The following is a 22,642-nucleotide window of genomic DNA, read 5'->3' on the forward strand; positions in this document are numbered from 1 at the left end:
GAGATTAAGACAAGACAGTGTGACAGAGGGGACACGGCTATAAGTGAGAGACCGGAAATGTGTCCCTCTGCGGCTCACGAATTGCTCGAGCGGCTGCGGTGGCTCTTTGAAGCTCACGCACGCAGACCTAAGGTGAGTCCGTTCATTGGAGATCCGACTTTAACCTTTAAAAGCGAAAACATAATTACATTACTTGCAGTTTAAACCGCATGATCAATCTATAAATACAGATTGACCGTTTTTTAAGTGGGTATGCTGTAATTTCTTTCTCCTAACAGGTGACCTGACACTAAAAACTAAAAGTTCCAATTAAAACCTGAACTTTGATCTTTGCGCGTCCTCTGGCGGTCGTGGCTTGCTATTGGATCACTTCCTGTTCCTGTTACTACGTACAGGGGTGTTTTTCAGCAGGTTAATCTGTGCAGCTGTTTTTATTACATGCTTTTGTTTTACGTCTCATTTCATATTGTAACCTTCACGCGCTTTATCAGGAACACACTCTTTGCTGAATCACCTGCAAATTATATGCATAATATTCACTCATTGTGTGTTTAGGGAGCTAACCTAATTGTTATTAGCTTATTAGCTTAGCCGAATCACTAGCAGCATGACTTCTTCTGTCCCTGGTGGTGTGCTATATGATAACAAGTAAAATACAGGGCCAGTTTTACCGATACGGATACTTTACAGTTATAAAAGCAGTTTATACAGAGAAGAGCAGTGTGCTTGAACATGTTTTAATGGTCACTAAATCACAGTGATTGTAACTTTCCATAATAATTAGATAACACAACAAAACAACCCTTTCAGCTTTTCATGTATTTTGAAACGTTTTTTTTTTTTTTTTAAATTTAATTTATTTTTTTTTAGAAACCGGGTTTTAAAGCACCTTGGGTCAACTTCTGCTTTAAATATTTGTTCATGGTTAAGATATGTTTTTTTTCAGTTCCAATACTAGAATTTATTTAACACATTTCAGTTGACTATATTATTTAAATAACCAATAACACTTCATTTTATTTACATAACGCCAAATCAGATCAACAGTTGCATCAAGATGCTTTTTATTGTAAGGCAAAGAGCCAACAATCAAGATGACCCCGTATGAGCAAACTTCACTTACTTACTTAAATACTTTATTAATTCAGCCCAGAAGTAATTGAGTTCATTATTATTAGGTTGTTTTAAAAAATTCCTGAAAAGCCTTCAGCTTTCAGGGCTCTCTTTCGTGGAAGGAGCTCCCAGTTCAGTCAGATTTGTGTGGGATATTTTGCTCCTCGTAAGAAGTAACACATATGATTGATGTAATATTGGTGTCAAAACTTTTTTTTTTCCGTAAAAAGATCTTAAATGCGCCTTTCAGTACATTTCTGAACTAAAATGAGTTTGACACCCCTGAGTCAAGAATTATCTTTATGTTTTTCATTGTTAATAGTGCATTTCTCTGGCTTTTTTTTTTAACAAACAAAGTTAGAAAAGAAAAAGGGCCAGTCAACCAAAAGACCACTGAGGGTTAAGTCAAACCTGATAACAGGATAACACTCCTCAGAGGTCATGGTGAGGAATATTAAACTGCTGTTTAATCTTTCATTGAAGACTTGAAGATTAAAATGTCAAAAAAAACAACAAAACAAAACTGTCTGTTGCCAGAAAGAGTAACTTCAGAGTCCAAAGGGTCACTGAGGAGAAGTTAATCTGTATGAGTGTCTCCACCTACCTGTGCAGTCACAGCCAGGTGTGAGGCAACAAGAACTGAGGCAGGCTCCAAAGGTACAGAAGTCCACTAGAGGAGTTTCTCTCAGCAGATGCAGGTAATGATGACAAAGTTCCTTCGGACAGCTCTGAATACTGAGCAGGATCTAGTGTGTGAGCTGAGAATCAGGATCCTGGAGATATTTGATAGGCAGAGCAGTGAAAAACTCCACTGAGAGCTCCTCTCTAATGAAAAACCAGATGGTACATATGTCCGTCTGTTAGGAGCTCATCATATTTTACTGTTTTACTGTTAATGGACTGTGTTGTTTGTAATCTTACAGGAGACCATGGAAAAGAAGCTGATGATCATCGACACCGATTGCGGCATAGACGATGCTCAGGCAATAATGATGGCGTTGGCGGCGCCTAACGTCCACATCCTGGGCGTCACCTGCGTGTTTGGGAACACGGCGGTCGACAACGTGTGTCAGAACGTTTTGAGGGTGCTCTCAGTCTGTGAGCGCAACGGGGTACGTTTACTGAAGCTGTCTGAACAATCACAATCTGAGAAAATGCAGATTTGTGTATTTTAATATAGATGTAATGTTCTTAAACGATTCATTTTATGTGAATTGTTTACTGAATGTTTCACCTGCTGTGCAGCACTTCGGTTCACGTGTGTTTAAGCGTGCTGTAGAAACAGTCTGACTTTAAGTTGTTACTTTTCAAAGTATTGATGTAGCACACAGACTCGTTAGTCACAACAATAAGGGTATTGTCGAAATTAGAAGAGCGCAGACCTCCACCTATTCAAATATCAATTATTAAATAAAAACAGCATCACACACACACACAGATGTTATGTTTAGAAACAATGATCTGTCTTGGCTCCCCTCTCTGAGGTCCCTTTAAGGATTTTTTATACCTTTGTAAATCATCCATTGGTTGTTTAAACAGATGGAATTTGTCTGCCTTTGAGGGTCAATAACAGACTTCCTGTCATGCCTGTTCAGAAAATGTTAGTTTAACCAAATTAGGAGAAAGGCTCCTGGACTAGTGAATTTCTCCTCACATAAACACAAATGACAGCATTAAAGTAACCTCCTTGGCGGAGTTTAATATATTGTAATCTTTGGTATTTTGTGACAAGTCTTGCTGAGCCTGACCAGCAGGGTTTACACCGCAGTGTTGTGTCAGCAAACTCAGGTGTTAAACTGTAAGGAAAGCTCTACTAATCTGAACTTCTTCCTGTAGATTCCAGTGTTTCGAGGTTCTGCTGGCCCTCTGGTTGGAGCAGGAAACTCAGCCACTGACCACTTTGGAGGTGATGGACTCGGAGATGTGATAAAGGAGAAAGATCCTCGTTGGGAGGAGAAAATCCAAAAGGAGCATGCAGTTAGCGCAATGATAAGACTGGTGTCCGAAAACCAGAACCAGGTTCCAAAAATCCTTCATTTAGTCACAGTTTGATCTTAAATTGTGATGCGTTTCCCAAAGAGCATGATTCTGTGCTCAGTTAGGCACAGATCTCAACAACTCCCTTTGAGAAAACACTAATGGAAGAAAATGTGTCCTCCACAGGTCTCCTTGGTGGCTCTCGGCCCGCTCACTAATCTGGCGCTGGCGGTCAGACTTGACCCCCATTTTCCCCAAAAGCTCAGGGACCTGTACATCATGGGCGGCAACATGGAAGGTAAAACGGCCTTGTGGTGACCGGTGTTCGAGCGTGAGGCGTTCAGGAGTGAATAATGGTGCTTCTGCCTTTACAGGAAAAGGAAACATGACTCTGTGTGCAGAGTTTAACTTCGCCATGGATCCAGAGTCGGCCTATATTGTTCTTGAGGAGTTCCTCTGTCCTACCTACCTGGCATCGTGGGAATATGCTTGCAGAAACGCACTGGTGTGGGTAAGATCTCCACGCTTACAGAAGTGCATGGCCCTGCTGTGTGGGTCACTTCAAACTGAAATTCCTGATTTGTGCAGGAATTCCTTGAGGAGCTCGTCAATCAGGACGCTCCGGCTGCACGCTTCATGAAGATGATAACGTCTAAATGCTGGGCTTATTCCAGAGAGGCCATGATGACTAAGAGAGACGTGTACTTTGGGCCGGGCTTTGTCTCCTATGATTCCTACGCAATGGCGGCCTGCATCGACCACAGCGTGGTGACGGAGAGCATCGAGTGTCCCGTCCGCGTGGAGCTCCAGGGCTCCATTGCTCGAGGCATGTTGGCGCTGGATCGCACAAATCAGCTGAAGAAGAGCCACAGCGTGTTTGTGTTGACTAAATGTGACACAGCCAAGTTCAGCGAGCTTCTGAAGGAGTCCCTCAGACAGCCCTGCAAGAAGTAAAGTCTGGATTTCATTCATTTAACTGCTGCATCACTAAGTGCCCTTTGACCTTTTACTGACATCATTTTATAGCCACAAATGATGTCAGGGAAGATGGTTATTACTAAAATATTCCCACCTGACCCATCACAATAAGCTGGATTTTTTGGAATGTTTTATTCAATAAAGCAATGCAACATTTTACTGTTATAGACTATTGTGATTGTTGAGTTAAAATGCCTCAAGAGTACATCAGAGTGGGCTGAAATCTGCGGCTTAATTTTGTTTACAGCATGACGTTTTCAGAGCTAAGGACATTTAAACTGCAACCAAATCAATTTTAGACCCACTCCAAGTGTCACAATCTAAAAATAGAAAATTATTTGGACACAGGAGGATTCACAGCTAAAAGATGAGTGGAATTTTACAAAGAATGCACGATTAATAATCAGAAAACGGATCGAACATTGAGGGTAACAAAGCTTGAAACTTTGTCACATGAAAGTTGTTTGTACTCATCTCACAAACACACCAAATCATACCGATTACAATTTATTCTTTTTCCAATAATAAACTTTTAGCATCAGTAACATGCAACGTAACAGCACTAATGTAAAATCTCTTACATTAAAAATTAAAATCTGAGACAGAAGATGAGGATGTTCCACTAAACACGTGCTACATTAACTTTAAAAATACTCTTTGGAGGGTTTCACTGAATAGACTGGCTGTATGTTACTGTGTGCCAGTAATATATATGTAATATTCTTAACCGTAAAAATGTTTTCCATCATAACTTTGTCAATCAACTTCTTACTTTATTTTTTGGGGATAATGGGATATCGTGTAATATACACATATGTATGCATGAGGAACAGAACCAGCATTGTTACCGTGGATATTTGATCTGTTTTCTTCAAATAGTAGTTTTGGGTAAACTTTTAGGGCTCAGGCTTTCGGGTGGCTGCTCACAACAACCTAAGCCTCTCTGCTGTTCCATGCCCAGTCGTGGATGCTCTGTGTAAAGAGGTCAGTGTACGTAACTCAAGCTTCAGACGGCTCTTCACTCATTCTGAGGTTTTTCTACGTCTTGGGTCATAAAGGCTGGCTTTAGACAGAATCCACTGATGGGCTGCATTGAGGCCCAGTGTCATATAAAGAAGGATCATTTTGAATTTTGAATCATGCAAAGCTGTTGTAAAATCCTAAAGCTTGAAATGTTTCAATGGAATAAAAAACCTGAAACATGAGCGTTTCTGCTGAAATTTTTTATTTAATTTTGCTGACAAATCGAGGTGATGTACAATACAAACCTCAAACTTAAATATTTTTTTGATCACCTGATCAATTTATTCCCACAGAAGGCTTTGAAGAAAAAAAAAAGTAGGGGGGGACATGAATTTTCTTGAAGCTTTTTTGGGGGCTGTTTCATGAAGAACAACTCTGGATTTATTCAAGATCCCTGCAGCCAAATAAAAGCCTGGTGCAATGACAGACCTCAAAGCCACCAATAGGAATCAAAGTGATGGTGAAAGCGGGACTTATGGCTTCAAATAGACGTCTGTTCCAACATTAATACTGAACTTTAGAGATTTTTCTCCAAGAGTCACTTTTAAAGGACAAACGCAGCCTTCACCGTGCTATCAGCCTCTTAACTTTAGGGAAACCTGTTAAAAGAAATCCAAATAAAAGTGGGCATCCCTCCCCACCCCCACCCCCCGGGAATAAAAAGCTGCAGAGACCTATACGCAGCGCCAGGCTGGTGATCGCTCCAGGCTGCTTTCTGTCGGGAATCTGATTACAGGAGAATTTTCTTTCTGAGTACAGAGAACTTAAGTGCTACGGCGTGGCCTTCTTAGTTGGTGTTGTTGGAGGAGCTGGGCCACGGCTCAGAGCTGCGCCTGCTCAGGGTGGGGCCCCACATGCTCCAGGGGTTGTAGGTCCGACTCATCTCGGTGGAAGCCACCACGGCTGGTGGTGGCGATGGGGCGGAGCTGCTGACGAGATCAGTCAGAGGTGTCGAGGTGGTGGTTGGAGGGAAAGGGTTTAAGGCTGGCTCTGCACTCGTTGACCAAATGGAGCTGCCGAAGGGTGTGGTCGTAGACCACGGGTTGCGGCCGTTTCCCAGGAGTGACTAAGGGGAAAAAAATTAAATAAAATCATGAACAGGAAGTCGGAGTATCTGCGAGCTGCATCATGTCACAGAAAAGCTCTCACTGTGGTTGAGGCAGGCGTAGGGCTGGGGGTGCTGGTCCAGGAGTGCAGGGGATCAGTGGGGCTCGGTATGTCCCAGATGGAGGAGGGGACGGTGGTAGTGAACTCTGGCCAGCTCTGCTGAGGCTCAGATGGCTTTTGGAGACTCATTCCACTGAACACTAAAAACAACAGACACCACACACATTTTAGCTGGAAGGCTGTGAACAATCTGAACGCGATGCTCTGCGTCCGTCTGCTTACCTCCCGACAGGTTGAAGGGGTTGTTGGAGCCAAAAGCGGAGAAAGAGTTGGCCGACTGGTAGTTTGGACTGCTGGTCGCGTCGATTGGACTCCACAGTCCAGAGCTTTAAGATAAAAAGGAGCGCTCAGTTAATAGAGCTGGCCCTGGGACACCGATCCAGAGTGCAGCACATTAATGTCAGGCCACGATCACAAGAGAGTGGAAATTTGTGCAGCAGTGTGCTGATCTACAAACAAGGACACAGCCACTTCATTTCAATCCAATCCAAACATTTGGGGAGAAAACTCTGTGACGAGTTTCAGGACAGAACCAAAGCCTTGGCACCTGTTCACAGCTTTGAGCCATTCACCTGCGCCAATACCATCCTCATTATATCTGCTCTGTCATTCCAAATAAATGAACACTCTTGTGGCAGAACAGAATAACACCTCATGCTTATTTCAACACTCATTTCTGCTCAATTTGCAGTAAACTGCCTCTAAAATGAGATATTTGTGCTGGTGCACACTTTCCTTCCTGTTACCTGTCTGAGCTGTCGCTTTCAAAGGATCTCATGTGCTCCAGACTCTTGCCTTGGCTGTCAGTTTTACCTGCGCCAGAGCCACCTGAGGGGAGCAGAAAACATCCTGTAAACAAAGCACAGTGGGAAAAATGTTCCTACTAACATAAAGGATTGATTCAGCGCTCCATATTCACCTGGGCTTTTGTCATAACCTTTAGTTACAGCGTCAGCAAAGGTGAGGTTCCCGTTTTTGCCCGGCTGCGGGAGGGCTGCAGGCAGTTTATTTCCTGGGGCTTTCTTCTGGTTTATCTCACTGTGAATATACAGCACTTCACTAAAACAGCACGTGTTCAGTACTCTCTTCTTAGAATTGCAGCGTGCTTTATTCTGACAAATCAAGATAAAACAAGTCCTGTCTATGACCTCGGCGCCTCTCACTGTTAACGAGAGTCCTAAACGACTGACTGTCCTGCATGTGAATCACCTGTTGCTGCTGACCACACTGCTGTAGGTGCCTCGAGACAGTAAGCTGGGGGAGGTGGGTGGAGGGGAGCAGGTCCCAGCTGTGGCCGATCGCTTCAGGAAAGGATCTGCATTTATCGTCTGCAGGGAGATCTGCTGAAGACTGTCAGCTGCTGCAAGAGGAGGCAGGAGAAAAGCAGCTCGTTAGACTCGTCGAAGACCGGTCTGAACGCGAGCTGACGCCACCGATTGGGTCTGGACTTACGGATGCTGTTTTTGGAAAGAGGGACGTCCCACTCGGGTGAAGCGCACTCCTTCTCTCCTTCAGAGCTGCTGCTGTGTCCCAGCTCTGACGCTTTGGGGAAAAAGGAAGGCCGCCCGTCCTCCAGCTTTCCGTCTACTGTGAAAAACACGCCAAAACCACCAAGGTCATTCTGTGGAAAGTGCATCTTAGCTGCCTGCTGGATCTGCATCTGACTTTCTAAGAATCGGCTGATTTTTTTCAGCATGTTACATGACGCCATGCAAAGTTTTACCCTTATAATATGAATATGTTCTGAGGTATCGACCCTCAAAGTACACAGAGTGGACTGAACTTTGGCACTGCTTATTCGTGTTATTTTTACTTCCTCGTAATTTCGAAGACAGACCCATGAAATTATGTTTGTATAAAGGTATAAAGGAGACGTTTAATATCCTGTAAGTTGTTTTGAGCAGCCACCCAGCCCACATGAAGATATGACCCTGCAGTGAATTCTCAGAAACAGATGCAGGGTACTAATGCTTTCTGATTCTGCTCCTCTACATCACAGACATTAAACTGCTGCTTTTTATTCAAAGTATGAGCCCATCATAGTGACGTTCAAAAGAAAAAAAAATAATTAAGAACAAAAACATGATTATATCTTGATATATCAGATAGATAGATAATCAGGTGCTACACCCACTAAAAGTAAGTTAAAGGACTGAACCGTCTTTAAATGTGTTTTTCAGCCCTGGAAATTTCAGGTGAATATCTGCTGTATTTATGAAGCCTCAAAAATGGCAGTAAAAAGGTCAAATTCTGGATTGCTTCATTAAATAAAGCTATTGTATACAAAACTCACATCTAGGTTTCTGTAGAGGTCTCGTCTTTGTGATGCTGGTGAGAGGATGGAGAGATTTGGAGGGGAAGTTCTTCCGCTGCTTGGTCTCCAGCGGTGTTACGTAGGGCAGCTCGAGAGAACTGAGAACACGAACGATTTGTCAGGAAGAGAACAAAGTGGAAGCAGTGGCTTTTAGTTTAGCTTGTAGGTGACTGCGAGGAGTCACACCGAGCATTTCTATGTGCCACTGATGTTTTTTGTCAGATATGAGACGCAAATAGAACATTAAGAAAAGCCTTCTGTGGAAAACGTGAGGTCATAAATGAGTCCACTGTGTTATTTTAGTCACTTTAAGATGGAAGAAAAAAAAAAAAAAGACTCAAACCTGGATTTTTCTGCGTGGTTCTCCTTCTTTGTGGTTACTTGTTTCTTTGTTTTGGGTTTAATCAGAAAATTTGATGTTTCTTCTTTTGCCGTTTCCGGGGTTACTGTCCTTCCTTTCTTTTTTACTGGTTCCTGGAAAAAGTGAAGCATATTTTTAGCAAACAACAAACAGAGACCATGAGCTGGCACGTACTTTTTTTAATTTTTACCTCTTTAATGTTGGTCTCCACATCTGGATTGGAGGTCTCTACATCTGGATTGGAGGTCTCTGTAGTCGTGGAGGAGCTGTCGTCGTTGTCGGCGAGATCTTTGAGCTCGTCTCCCTGAGTCTTTACTGTTGACTTTTTCTCCTTCTCTTCCTTCTTTCTCTGGGCTTTTGCTTTAGCGCGCAGCTTCCCTTTGGATTCCAACACTGCAAACGATATCAGCACACACTGTAAAACGCTGTGAACGACCACAGAGAGTTTCTCCTCTCATTAAAAGTCGTATCTGTACCTTTGCTTGGTATGGACTGAGAACTCTGCTCCTGAAGAGTTTCGGGACCGAGCGGCTCTGGACGGTCGAGGTCGTTGTCCATGGCTCCAATGAGGTTGGCGAACTCTTCGTCGGGGCAGATGCCTCTGTGAGGCAGCGACGGGCCGCCTAAGCTTGGACTCTGGAGGTCAGGCTGTTTGGTGCTGCGAACTTTGCGGTTGGTTACCTGGCAGGGAGCAGGAGGGCCTTCGTTGCCCGAGGCTGAACTTCCTTTGGTGAGCTGGGAGGAAGGAGGTTGCATAGGTGGGCGAGTGAAGCTGATCCTGGACCTGTTACCCTGGCTGTCGGAGTCTGGCGAGGGACGGCTGCTGTTTTGTCGGCCTCCCCGAGCTGCCCCGTTGGTGGATGCGTATAAACCTCTGGAGTTCTGTGGTGGGTCGCTATAGATGAGTGTTCACAAAGAAGTCTGTCAGTAACTCTGTACATGCTGCATCTTTATAGTTTTAACATTTAAACTGTCTCTGGGCGGTGATGCAGGGAGAAGCACCTTATCCTCTGAGTGACACACTGAGCACTAACTGAGCATTAACAGGAACGACGGTGACAGAAGCTTAACTTTTAACTTTGTTAAAATAATTGCTCAAATAAGCTCCCAGAACACTTTAAAGATGGCTGCTGAGTGAGAAGATTTGCATGTAGAACTATTTGGTCTCAATTTGAATTCTCGGCTGTACTGAGAACAAGCACGAGATAAAAAAAGTTTATCCGCAACCATAAAGTTTTGCTTTGTGCTCTGTCTCAGTGCGCCTCTGATTAAAATTCAAATCGACTGAATGGCCGGCGATAACGGCCAATAAGCTGTTTCAGTGCCAGACACGGTAAAAACTGCAGGAAGCGGTTAGCCACAGGCAAACGGCCATCAGCAATCTTCTCGCCGTGTCAGAGGCATTTAATCCAGTTAAAAAACAGCAAATCTGTGTTCAACAAAAACAATCCTGCAGCAAAGAAAATGAGACTTTCTTCAAATGTTTGGACATTTTAATGACTGAAGCCTGAAGTTTAAGGAGTGCCTGATTATAAGGGCCAGATCTGGACTGCAGGTCTAAATTTTGAATGAATGAAAAATTACATTACAGAGAAATGATGCTCATTGGTGTAACTACTCAGTGCACGTAGAGATGTGGGGTTAACATGAATTTATTAATCTGTGAATTCTATAAATTTCATCCATCCATCCATCCATCCATCCTCATCCGCTTTATCCGAAGTCGGGTCGCGGGGGCAGCAGCCTAAGCAGAGAAGCCCAGACCTCCCTCTCCCCAGCCACCTCCTCCAGCTCATCCGGGGGAACACCAAGGCGTTCCCAGGCCAGCCGAGAGATATAATCTCTCCAGCGCGTCCTGGGTCTGCCCCGGGGCCTCCTCCCGGTGGGACATGCCCGGAACACCTCACCCAGGAGGCGCCCTCCTCATATGATACCTATATGAGGAGAGCTCACATGGACGCATGAATGTGTAGAGCTAAGGATGTTAACAAATTGCTGTGCCTGCTGGGAAATGCTGGGGTGCCCATCATGGTCGTGGTTTAAAAATAATATAATATATTTTAACATCAGCTGCCAACTCTACAAGACACTAATAATAATATTATGTTCACCCTCACATTCAGATGTTTAGAGGTTGGACACTGATCCTGTTTGATCTTTAAAAAAAAAAAACAAAAAAAAAAACAAGTTCTGCACACAAACATGTGAAAGGCTGTGCCCGCACCTTTGAACACACCCACTTATGCTACGTGATCGGGCTTTGCCCAGGTTGTCACTGAGCATTTACACTTACTTTGAATCAGTGTGAATTTGCACAATGTCCCTGAGATTGAAGGGTCTCCCCGTCTCCAAGGTGGAGTTGGATTCCACGGACACGCGCCTCTTGAAGGGCTCCCATATGCTCTGAGCCTCCAGGTAGGCCGTGGTGATCACTATCAGAAACATGCAACTGTAACACAAACAAACAGCACACATGAACCGTTTGTCAGATTGAGATCAAGCTTTCTGCTTAGTTTAAACTGTATTCCAAAGCGGTTGCTATACAAGCATAATTGAGGCTTATAAACAATCCCATGCAAACATGTGACCTACCCGCAGAACTAGATTAAGTATCCTACCATTAAACCTGAGTGCGGGGTTACAGCGTGAGCGTGACAAGGCTGCTGCTATAACGACACTTTTTGTTTCAGTGTTTTAAACAAACATCGGGCTCATTAATAAAGTGCAGCTCTATCTCCAGGAAAGAGCACCTGTTAGCCTTGAACACCACCCTGTGTGCAGGTGGAGCTGCATGAAGCCCTGCCCACAATGAGTGAGAGCAGCACTAAAGTGCTCTGAGCAGAAATGCGTGCACATAGATCCTCTCTGCTCTTTCCTCATCCTCGTCCGTCTTTAGTGAGCATACAGTCTTTGCCGTTACTTTTCTAGCAAGCAAATAAAGTTTTATTTAAATCTAATCCTGCTTTAAAATAAAAAGAGCAATCCCAATGATAAAGAAAGAAAGAAGAGCATTGGTTATGAGCAGGAGAAGAGGTATTAATATTAAAAGTTACATTAAGGGTAAAATAATCTTGATGACCTAACTGCAGAAATTCAGGTTAAAACCCTGAAGTCAACTCTACAGCTACTCAGTTTTTTGTAATGAATTGATTGTCACGTGGAACCGTGTTCTGCATGTTTTGCTTGCATTGTGCGGCGACACCCACCTCATAATGACAGACACAGTGATGTAGAGCTGGAGCTCCCAGGTGGGCCTGGGCAGGGTCTCTGCACATGCGGCTAGCATGTGATAGGGCAACGAGGCATTGAGGACAAACACAAATTCTGAACCGCCGCACGACACCAGCTTCAGCTCCCGGATCACTCGAGAGGAAGTGAAATCGGGTGTAAACCTGACAAGAAAGGAGAGAAAACACTGAGCAGCCTGTCCTGCGATCCACGTGAAACCTGCTCATGGGAGGAAACACCTGGAAGGTATTTTTGATTTATGAGCTAATGAGTTATTTATATACACAAAGATATGTAAAGTATAAAGATGAAGGGTGTGTCTGGTTTCAATGTTTCTTTGCCTTTAATAAACATCTGAGAGGCTTTTGTCTGAACGTACACACCTCCAGCCACATTTCTCTCTGTGTCTAAATCTTAAAAAACATCCATTGTGTTTCACCCGACTGTCCCGATCAAAACAAATTATATTTACAGCCCAATATCACAGGTAAACTCTCACAGAGGCAGAAACAAACCAAGGACAGCAAGAAGGTTGCGAACATATAAAAACTACCAAAAATAAAGCCTTGTTATTCATACTCACCAAATAGGTGGGCAAATCAGACAAATACACCAGTTAGAAAGATCTACAGTAATAAGTATTACTATTGGGACATGAGACGCAGTATTAATGTTTGAATTATATTTAGGTGTGTCAGCACCTGGGTGTTTCTGTGTCTGCACAATAACAACAGCGCCCTGGAAAAGTACAGGAATTCACACAAAACAAAGCCATGACAACACATTTATGGAATTCACTCAGCTTATTCTTTTCATATAAACCCCCCCGGAATATTCGAGTCATGACTTGTAGGAGTTTTTTCTAGAACCCTTTTCACTTTGAATAAATTTTCACTCCATTCAAATAATATATATTCTTATATATTCTGATATCCTGAGACGGGTGGTGCAACCATAAACACGAAACTTTTATCACAAAGCAAAAAAGGAACAACAGTAAAAATGCTTCATCATTCAGAGGACCCCCTGAGGTTGAATATGGAAAAATTAATTACACAATAAAATGCACACCGACAACCCCATAGGAGAGATTTCAAAGTGCTTGTGAAGCAAACTTTTAATGAAGCCTTAATCTTTGAAAATTAAAAAAACAAAAAAAAAACAACAGGGTTGACCAATCTACCTTCAACTGTAAACATTATTAAAAATGAAAGCTTGAAAGCTGATCTATAAAGCAGCTTTAAAGAGAGGGCGACCACAAAGAGCCAGAAATTAGCAGAATAGGTTAGCTTTAGCATAAAGTAAGCCTCAAATACGAGTGAAAAAGCTTTATAAACTGTCGTAACTTAATAAGTTTGATAAGTCATTGTCATAGTGTCCTATATTCCCGCTCTTCAGTCTCACTGCTGTGTGGGTTCGAGCATTCTTTTCATACACCTGTCAGGGCAGGGTAAAGAAAGGGTAAATTTCTGCCTCAGGGCTTCTGCAGGCGTAAATCCTTCTCCAATCACAGCATGGCTCTCCTGGCCACACCACAGGGCCAGATTCTGACACCTCTTTGTTACGTTTTATTTTACAAATTTAGGGAAGCAACGTTTCAGTATCAGTGACTGTGTTTTTGTAGCATTACTGGAAAAAGTTGAATTAGTGCAGGTGTTTCCATTATTTATTCCCCTGCCTGACAAAAGCTCTTTTAACTACTCCCCAGTCAAGCCAACTTTCTTCAGACTGGCTGACACCAAAAAAGAGAACATTTAAACAGCACTTAAATGAGCTTCTGCGCCTCAGATGGGCGTATTATAGATGGCTCGTGTGGTGAAGAGGGGAACGCATGCACGCGCATGTGCGCACACACACACACACACACACACACACACACACACACACACACACACACACACACACACACACACACACACACACACACACACACACACACACACACACACACACACACACACACACAAAGGAAAAACACTGATGATGGAGGTATGTGTGTAGCAGTGAGTCCTTACAGTATGACGAGGTCTTTCGAAGTATTTGGCTTGAGTGCAAATTCTTGACAGTTGAGAACTTTGAATCCGAATCCTTCGCAGGCTTGTCCATTGATTTCTGCCGATTTGATGGTGATCGGGAGCAAACCCGTGTTCTCCACTCTGAACGTCCTTCTCAGAGTGAAGTTTGGCTCTTTCACTTTTGTTTCTGAAACAAAAAACAGGGACAACAAAAAGATTCAACTTAATGTTTCAAAAGAGGAAAAATTAGAACATACTGAAACACACACAGTAAATGTACTGGAATAAATCCTGTTAACAGCAGGGCTCACTGCGTGTTTGGATATTTTAATTTAGGATGTTTAATTAACACATAATGTCATCTTTTTCTCTGTGATATTTTACATGCCTAATCTGTTTTATTTCATTGCATTTATTGAGCTTTGCTTTGCACATCTATGAGTTCTCGTGGATGGGGCTGCCTTTGAAACTGAACACTGGCAGATTTACTGATCTATAGAAAAACAGACCAGCAGGCCAATTACTAACATAATGAGTACATATTCCTGCCAACAGACAGTTGAACTTAACATGAACCTCTACAACGCTGCAACACGACTGGCTCACACTGATTGGGTGACACCGCTCTCTTGCATCGTTTCTGATAGAAACTCACTCTCTGTGCAGTCTTTCAGCAGTGCTTCAGTCATTTTAAACCTCAGCGAGCTGCCTTGTCCTGGAAGCTTCCCTCCGACCTTCAGGCTCTCTGTCGTGCCTCGTCCGTGAAGTATGATGGTGTCGATCACCGTCAGGTTGTTTCTAAACAGATGCCCCAGTAAAGTGATTAATCTCAGTGGAGGAGTGCATTTTTGTTTTAGTTTCTAACATTAAAATGTGGTATTACCTGACTATGAGGAGGGAGGAGACACTGTGGTTTCCTATGGGAGTAAATCTTATGTTGAAAGACTTGACTTCTCCAGGCAGCAGGAGGAGGTTGTACACAAAGGGCCTGGTTGAGCCTTCTACAAAGCCTGTACTGCTCCTCATTAGTGATGTCTGTCACACAAACAGAGAGACTGTTAGAGACAAACAGCTTCCACATGCTGTCAGATCCACAGACAAGAGGACAGTGATTAGCAGCGCAATAAGCGGCCGATTCTCCGATTTCCTGAAAAGCCACCAAGTCAACAATAGACTTACTTGATTTCTGTGAACCTGGAACTCGAAGGTGTTTGTGTTTATATTGATGTTGGATAAGTTTCCTAAAGGAAACCTGGAAAAGAAAAGTAGTAAAAAAGGCTGTCAGTGTAAGCTGAGTTGAAAAAAAGAATAAGCAGGAGTTTTGTTGTGACTTCTTACCTGTCGGCCAGTTTTCCAGAAAACACAGAGGGGTTTGGTAAAAGCGCCAAGGGGAGCACTTGGACATAAACAGGGACATCTGCAGGGTTCTGCAAAATCACCTCCTCATCCTGCGGAGAAACGATGTCATGGCTGAGTTTGAAACATGTTTAAAACCTGTGTGCCGTGTGCTAACGGGCGAGTGGCGAGTACTCACAGAGGAGCTGTTGGTGTTGGTCAGGGGGAACGTGATTCTCTGTGAAGAGTTGACCAGCGAAGGCCACGTCAGGTGTGCGGTTATTTTAGCCTGCACGTTTTTCTGGAGATCTGTGTTAACTTCAAAGACAGCTTCGATCCTTTGGTGAGAAAAGAAGTTACATTTTTACTTTATTTTATCCTGGAAAAACAGAGCCTGAGAAGAACTTTTATTTCACAGAGAGCTTTGAATGCACAACATGCTTACTTGTGCACAGAGCGCTCCTTGAGCTCTTTCCATCGTCTGAGGAGCTTCTGGTGAAGATCGACATCGGCGTCCCAGATATCCTCCTGTAACGCCAGCCCGTGAGGTTTGGCCTCAGCTGTGGAAGGAAAAAATAAATAAAATTAACCACTGAAGTCTCAACCGTGGGCTCAGACTCGATTTATATTTTAGGGATGGGGCTCGACCATAAACCCACATCTCTCGAGGATTAGGGATGCCACGTATTGATGATAACTGTGAGATTTAAAAATGTATTATCTGTCTGCTATGCATGTCTAATAATATCAGAAATAACACTTCAGTTGTTCTTTTTATATATTTCTGAGCAGACTCTACTGCTGTTGTTTACAGACACCTCACTTCTCCTTTCCTTGCTCTCAGTCTCAGTGTGTGCACCTCCTCACATACAGAGTGGAGAGATCAAATAATATTAATGAAGCTGCGATGAAAGAGTCCAAATAAACTAAATAACGAGAGATTGAAGCTGCTGCTGTGGAAAAATCATCGTCTGACCAAAATTGCAGTCATGAAAAAAAAAAAAAATGACTGCAAACAAAGAATAGCTTCTTCATGCTGTGTTAGCACTCCTGCAGCTAACTTTAATAAACACAGAACAATGAAATCAGCTGAACTGAAAGTATTAGACCCAATATTCAATCCAGAGTAAATCCAAATTTACTCTGAATCCTCCAGCCCTCACTTAGCGACGTTAGGGAAGGAAAAAACAGTTACTTCAAAATGAGCAGATGTTGCTCCAGATGGAATTCACCCAAAAGGGCTGCAACGAGTTTGTAAAACTGTATTACAACCAAAACAACAGTTCTATGGCTACTGGTACTGCTTCATCTCTCTTTAAGCAGGTACTTGTTCACCCCCTGCTGAAGAACCACGTGGACCCCATCTTACCCAAAAAACTACCAACCTGTCTTTCTCCATTAACAGAATCCACTGATAAAAGTTTGCAATGATCTGCTCGGGCTCTGGGGACTGTGCCATCCTCGTCCTCCTTGGCTTCACTGCTGCATTTAACAGCACTGACCACAACACGCTCCTACAACGTGTGCACATCACTGCTGGTATCTACACTGCTCTGGTTCACCTTATACTTGAATAATAGATCCTTCTCTATGTTCACTGTAAACTATTCTTCTTCACCAGCAGCACTGTGCTGGTGTAGGGCTCTATCTTAGGTCCCATCCTGTTCTCTCTATACATACTTCCTCTGGATCAAATCATCAGTAAACATAATATCTCCTTTCACTCCTATGATGAATTGATACTGATATTCACATAGATCCAAAGGAAAACAACTCAGTTCGTCCAAAATGCTGCTGCTAGGCTCCTCACAGACATGCGACAAAGATCCTGTCACACCTGTTAGCTTCTCTCCACTGGTTGGCAGTAAGCGTTAAGATTTGAGACACTAAAAGGATCCCACCACCTCACAGAGACATAAGTCCGGTCCAAAGGGGTTGCTGTTCAAAACACAGACTTGCACACAAACACAAAGTTTAATAACAACTAAAACTTACATTTAAGCACAAATGGCAGGCCCACATAACAGTGATCACCACACTGCAAGCCGGCGTCAAAATAAATGTTTGCCACCTGTAAAACAAGTAATAAAAATAAGTTTGTGTCTCAAAAGAAAGCGTGACCCACTTTTTGTGTTGGTGAGGACTGGGAGGATTTTCGTACCTTAGACTTCCGTCTGGGCTCCAGCTCGTCTTTGCTGTTGCGGAGACGTTTGTAATAAAATCGGATGTCTTCTGTCAGGGAGCGGATCTGCTGCAGTCTCACTTTCTGTGTGAAGGAGCTCTGTATGCTAAAGCTTTGGTGAACTACTTTCCCCTAAAGAAGAAGATGTAACTTAATCCAACACCTCAGGCATTAAACAGGAAGCTGGCTTTTTTTTGTTTTTTTAAACTTAAACACTCTCATCTTCTACAGGCTGCCAGCACATGACTGCTGTGAATTAAGTTGTGAAATCAATTTTGTGTTACTTACCGGAAATGAAGGTGGCAAAATGATGTGTTTGGGAGAGCTGCTTAATGTGCCCACTGCGATGACAGCTTTCACCGGGATGGTTAATATCTGAGGCCAAAAACAACACCAGGTTATGCTTTTATGTTAAAGAAACTGCCTGAAAACTACACACCAGCCAGCCTACCTCATAATCTGTGGTGAGGTGTACAGCCCCGTCGTATGTGCCCTCCAGAGCTTTGGCCACTAGTGTCACTCTGAATGCTGCGTAATATCCGGATGCTAATATAACCTGTGAAAACAAACAAGGGTTTTCTATCTCTCAGCACTTTGTGAACAAGATGCAGTTTCTCTAAAGTCCTTCCCCTCTTGTTTTTTTTTTTGCACACATCAAATTGGAATAACAGCGTTTTATCTCTGATCTTGTCACTGTGCTTGAAGAGCCTCCACATCCGAGACAGCAAAGCACGCATGCAGTAAATTTATCTTTCACAGGTTTCATTGCCTTCCCTTTAAAAAGGAAATAAATACTGAAATGGTTCTCAAAAGGCAAAAACAATCAAGAACATAGTTTCAATTTTGATTTAAGATGATTAAAATATTTAAAACCAAACACTTTAATGACAAAAGTTTATCTGAGTAAGACGACCTCTTAGATTCAAAGTGAGATGCTGCTTGGAAGGAAAGAGCTTGAAATCAAAAGAACAAACAAAATTTTTTATATTAATGACAAAACGTGTGACTTGCTTACTACTTCAACAAGTTTTCAAGATAAAAAGACTTTTCTGGAATCTATTTTTCCAGAAGGATACAAAAAGAAGTCTCAAACTGAGCTGTTATCCCCACAAAACGAACCAAAACTCCATCTTAAACTCATCGTTTTTCAAGGTTGTGTACGATATATATTTACATACTTTCCAAACTCTTTTCCCCCTTGAGATGTTTCTTTTTTTATCATTTTGTTTCATTTTCTGATTTGTTTAGCTGTACGACACTGCGGTTCACCAAGCTTTTAGATAAATTGACTTGAGTGCTTCACACGGTAGCTAGAATGACTTTCAGGGTCTACTTTACGAGCTCAGCTGGTCTGACAGCCTCAGTAATATGAGAAGATGCTGCTTCATTAATCAGCAGGCCAAGTGGTGTATTAGCTACCAGCAACACAGAAGAAAACATGGTGCTACATGAAGTTTGTCTCAGCCGCTTCTTCCAATAAATAAGTCTCTTTTTTGTTTTTGTCCAGTGTTATTATCTTTATGCTTTTTAAGATAAGAGAAATAGTTCATTACACCATTTATTCCTCGGCTAGTAACGTCTTATCTATTTAGGAACTACAGATTTCTAGACTTTTTTTAATGATACTTTTGTGCTTCTACCAACTCCTGCTCAGCGTCTCTCATTTCTACTTTTAAACAACTTCCTGTTTCTTGTGATCTCTAAAGTACTCACAGTAGTGTGAATTACTAAAACCAACATTAACTCAGCCAGGCAGCAGCCTGATCTGTGTACAAACCTCATTCCAGATAAAATCGGTACAAAGTGAGAAACCTCTCAACCTAAAGCTCAAATCTTAGATCAACAGTTTCAGCCAACTGCAGCAGTTTAACGCTTGTGACACAGAGGAACAGAAACAAGCGTTGGTGCTCTGTGTGTTTGATCTGTTTCCTGATAACTCTCTGGAGAAAACCTGAAAAAAGTTTACCCAAAATGCACTATAAGTTTCACATCACCCTGTGGACGAGGTGGGACCTCAAATTACTTGCTAAAAATACAAAAATCTTTTGTACTTGAGGTTTTGTAATGCAAAGAGGTAAAATTCTGCATTTTGCATTCATTAAATATACTAAAGTTAATGTATGAATGTGAGTGAGCTGATTCTAAGGGTGGGGGGCACTGACTGGAGGACACCAGGCCCAGCTAAGCTGCATCTTCTTTAAGCCTCCATAACAGGGCATTTATGGTCAGGGTTGAAAAACAGAACCGGGAAACAGTAAAGCTTCAGATTAATGAAATATTTTCGCTTATGTTAATTATTAGAGCCAAAAAAGTAAAAACTGTAAACTGCGCTAAACAGTTATTTGTTATTTATTAACCTTTTCATGTGAGATTCATGCTTTTCCTCAAAAAACATGAACATAGATATTTATAAACTGTCACAATTTTTCAGTTTAAATTTTCACAATTAAATACAGAAGTGGTGACCTTGTTCATGTGTCTCACAAGAAACCCCCCTCCTTACAAACTACAACCACAAAAGCTGAAGTGAAACTCATGTAGTAGGATTTCACTGGACTGGATTGCATCAGACTGGCGCTTGCTCTGCTCACTCTAGCTTCCTGTGGGGATTAGCGTGATGGCGTTCGGGCTGTGGGGGTCTTACCGTTTTATGATGGGAGGCTGAGGTGTTCTGCAGCTCTTCCAGGTGACCCTGGGCCACCGTTGTGTTTCCCTTTTCGGTCTTCAGCAGCTCCATGGAGAGACTGTCTCCTGTGACCAACCAGGACTTAATCTCCAGCTGGAGGACAGAAAAGAATAAAGTGGCGCTTTTTTACTTTTGCCAAGCAGCATGCGTTTAACTTTACATGGTTTACACTGTGGAAACAACCTAACAGCCTAACCCTAACCAGCATCTGTTCATCTACAGTGGAGTTTTTAACCAACAAACCACAACCAGGTTTGTCTGAAGATAAGGACACGACAGCTAACTCAGTTGTGTCAGCTGCGTTAGCCTGAGTTTTACTCAGCACTTTGCAATCTTATGACATTGAGCACGTCCATGGGGGAAAAGCTTTTGAAGCCTAACGACACATAAAGGCCTGAAACTTTCATTCCGAGATGCCGAGCAGTGACAATTTACAATCGATCACTCCAATATCAACTCATACGGCTACTCACCTCTATAGGGTTACTGTTGACCACTACAAATATGATGCTGCTGGTGTCTGTTGCACTGCGGACACCAAAGTCCAGCAGGTTCTCCTTCAGACTGGGAGGGAGAACCAGAGGCTGTAAAAACAGACAGTAAAAACAGCATGTTACACACTCTAAAGTAGATTAAAGTACCAGATTCGACGGCGATGTATTACGAAGCTATAATGCAGTCTGGCATTAGTGGACCAAACCACTGAGAGGCAAGAGCATCTATAACTAGCACAGGAGCTTTCAGTGGATATTATTTTATTGTTTAAGAGTAAACAATTGTATTTACAATGATAGACCGAGTTCGCCCGTCTGCACCCACTTCACGTTGACTGCGTACCTCCAAGAAGCCGGTGTAAGCCCGAACAGGCAGGTGAAACTTTGATGCGTTTGTGATGAGCAGGATGTTGCTGTCTATGTGGATTGATGGTCGAACTGGTCGGAAGAGGAGGGAGAAGATGTAACGCGACTCGTGTGGGGGGATGAGGATGGGTGTGCTGAAGTTCTGCACCTAAAACAGAAAGAAAAACATAAATAAATGAAAGCGATGTCAGCGCGATGCTGGAAGATCAGACTTCACAGTCGGGATGACCTTGGATGGGTCGTTCCAGAGAAATCAGTGAGTGTCTCCAACCTGAGACCCGACAAGCAGGTGATTGTTTTACTACGATAAATGATGACAAATCTCATGAGAGCATACCGATGCACTTTGAGAGGCTGTAACGTGGAAAATATTCATATTACGAAGGTAACATTTTGCATGTCTGTTCAAATTATTTTACCCAAAAAGATTCAGTTGAACTTTTCTCAGCTTTGACTGTTTTATGTTTCTTTGTTTAATGCATTTCTGCTCACATTAAACATTGTTTTGGCCTCTTCGGGGAGGGACACGTTGTGTATCCGGATTGCGAAGCTGAAGGCATTTGTGAGGAAGATGGGTCTGTCCACCGGGTCCACGGGGCTGTCCCTGATGTGGAACAATGTGGCTGTGTGGTCAAAGCCCAGGTAACTGCCACAAGAGGAAGCACACACACACAGCAGTGAAACTTCAAATTAACTCTTACAGCAACATTTTCATTTCTCTCCATGTTCATCCTCAGAAAAACTTACCCATCTAAAACCTCTGCCTGGTATGGGATTTCAAGCTTTGAATAACTCTTCTCTTTTGCTTTAACTGTTATTTTTCCAGATAACTGATATGGTCTTCTGGCTTTTGAGGCTGCAGAAAGAAAGAAAAAAAGATTCAAAGAGCAGATAAGACACTGCAAAACGTATCCAAGGGCCTGCAGGAGGAAGTTATGCAATAGAAAGGAAGGAAATGGAAGAAACTTCTAAAAACTACTAAGTCAAAGGAGAACAACTGAAGCTTTTGATTATTTATACAGATTTGTATCTAACGGTGAAGTTATGTTTCAACTCTGTACCAAAGTTGAAACATAACTTTATAAAGAAAGCTGCCAAAGAAGCATCATGTTCATGAGTTTCCTCATGAATGACAACATTACAGGTCAGTGTTAGAGACGGCGACAAGTTCAGCTTCCTGTGACCTGCCAAGTAAGAGAACTGAAGTAAAACTCAACTTACCATCAAAACTAATACTTGCGACTTTGGTATATCTGTTCTCTCCAGCTTTGAGTGTAACTGCTTTGAAGTCTATTGTGACGGCTTCGTTTGACGGTGTTGTACGTACACTCTGAAAAGCAGCATGAATAAAGTCATGGATTCTTAGTGGCCTTGAGATAATTGTTGTGTTCATGCTTTATTTT

The 22,642-nt window shown here is 42.6% G+C and overlaps 2 protein-coding genes across 5 annotated transcripts in view; one reads left to right on the forward strand and one right to left on the reverse strand.

Moving 5' to 3' along the window:
* On the forward strand, positions 1-4,318 carry si:ch211-201h21.5 (uncharacterized protein LOC555526 homolog). 3 transcript variants are annotated; one of them, XM_039606457.1, is made up of 7 exons: positions 1,479-1,557; positions 1,651-1,811; positions 2,037-2,225; positions 2,950-3,132; positions 3,277-3,388; positions 3,465-3,601; positions 3,679-4,318. In XM_039606457.1, the coding sequence occupies exons 2-7, from the start codon at positions 1,806-1,808 to the stop codon at positions 4,042-4,044; spliced, it is 993 nt and encodes a 330-aa protein (XP_039462391.1). In that variant the 5' UTR covers positions 1,479-1,557; positions 1,651-1,805; the 3' UTR covers positions 4,045-4,318. The 3 variants fall into 3 exon arrangements, with proteins under 3 accessions (XP_031586427.2, XP_039462391.1, XP_039462390.1); XM_031730567.2 differs by lacking the exons at positions 1,479-1,557; positions 1,651-1,811 and adding an exon at positions 1-132; XM_039606456.1 differs by lacking the exons at positions 1,479-1,557; positions 1,651-1,811 and adding an exon at positions 1,822-1,956.
* Positions 4,319-5,276: 958 nt separating this feature from the next.
* Positions 5,277-22,642, reverse strand: part of tmem131 (transmembrane protein 131) — a 39,680-nt gene continuing 22,314 nt past the window's right edge. For both annotated transcript variants that reach the window (XM_031730540.2, XM_039606455.1), the window contains exons 12-41: positions 22,461-22,569; positions 21,987-22,095; positions 21,732-21,885; positions 21,217-21,387; positions 20,853-20,963; positions 20,338-20,472; positions 18,145-18,249; positions 17,982-18,068; positions 17,673-17,825; positions 17,507-17,582; positions 15,957-16,071; positions 15,711-15,849; positions 15,515-15,624; positions 15,356-15,428; positions 15,060-15,211; positions 14,832-14,974; positions 14,177-14,363; positions 12,140-12,325; positions 11,227-11,382; positions 9,410-9,828; positions 9,124-9,326; positions 8,916-9,046; positions 8,552-8,670; positions 7,711-7,845; positions 7,468-7,618; positions 7,178-7,296; positions 7,005-7,086; positions 6,481-6,584; positions 6,241-6,398; positions 5,277-6,157 (exon numbers count right to left, since the gene is read on the reverse strand). In XM_031730540.2, coding sequence (XP_031586400.1) covers positions 5,879-6,157; positions 6,241-6,398; positions 6,481-6,584; positions 7,005-7,086; positions 7,178-7,296; positions 7,468-7,618; positions 7,711-7,845; positions 8,552-8,670; positions 8,916-9,046; positions 9,124-9,326; positions 9,410-9,828; positions 11,227-11,382; positions 12,140-12,325; positions 14,177-14,363; positions 14,832-14,974; positions 15,060-15,211; positions 15,356-15,428; positions 15,515-15,624; positions 15,711-15,849; positions 15,957-16,071; positions 17,507-17,582; positions 17,673-17,825; positions 17,982-18,068; positions 18,145-18,249; positions 20,338-20,472; positions 20,853-20,963; positions 21,217-21,387; positions 21,732-21,885; positions 21,987-22,095; positions 22,461-22,569 — 4,371 coding nt within the window. In that variant the 3' untranslated portion in view covers positions 5,277-5,878. The remainder of the gene's footprint in view (positions 6,158-6,240; positions 6,399-6,480; positions 6,585-7,004; positions 7,087-7,177; positions 7,297-7,467; positions 7,619-7,710; positions 7,846-8,551; positions 8,671-8,915; positions 9,047-9,123; positions 9,327-9,409; positions 9,829-11,226; positions 11,383-12,139; positions 12,326-14,176; positions 14,364-14,831; positions 14,975-15,059; positions 15,212-15,355; positions 15,429-15,514; positions 15,625-15,710; positions 15,850-15,956; positions 16,072-17,506; positions 17,583-17,672; positions 17,826-17,981; positions 18,069-18,144; positions 18,250-20,337; positions 20,473-20,852; positions 20,964-21,216; positions 21,388-21,731; positions 21,886-21,986; positions 22,096-22,460; positions 22,570-22,642) is intronic.

Source organism: Oreochromis aureus, linkage group 23 (assembly GCF_013358895.1).
Source record: "Oreochromis aureus strain Israel breed Guangdong linkage group 23, ZZ_aureus, whole genome shotgun sequence".
Taxonomy (NCBI): Eukaryota; Metazoa; Chordata; class Actinopteri; order Cichliformes; family Cichlidae; genus Oreochromis; species Oreochromis aureus.

Coding starts and splice junctions, on each gene's coding strand:
- si:ch211-201h21.5 (XM_031730567.2), top strand. CDS start 58: ATGTGTCCCTCTGCGGCTCACGAATTGCTCGAGCGGCTGCGGTGGCTC. Junction 3,133..3,276: donor TGTCCGAAAACCAGAACCAG/GTTCCAAAAATC, acceptor TGTCCTCCACAG/GTCTCCTTGGTGGCTCTCGG. Junction 3,389..3,464: donor CATGGGCGGCAACATGGAAG/GTAAAACGGCCT, acceptor CTGCCTTTACAG/GAAAAGGAAACATGACTCTG.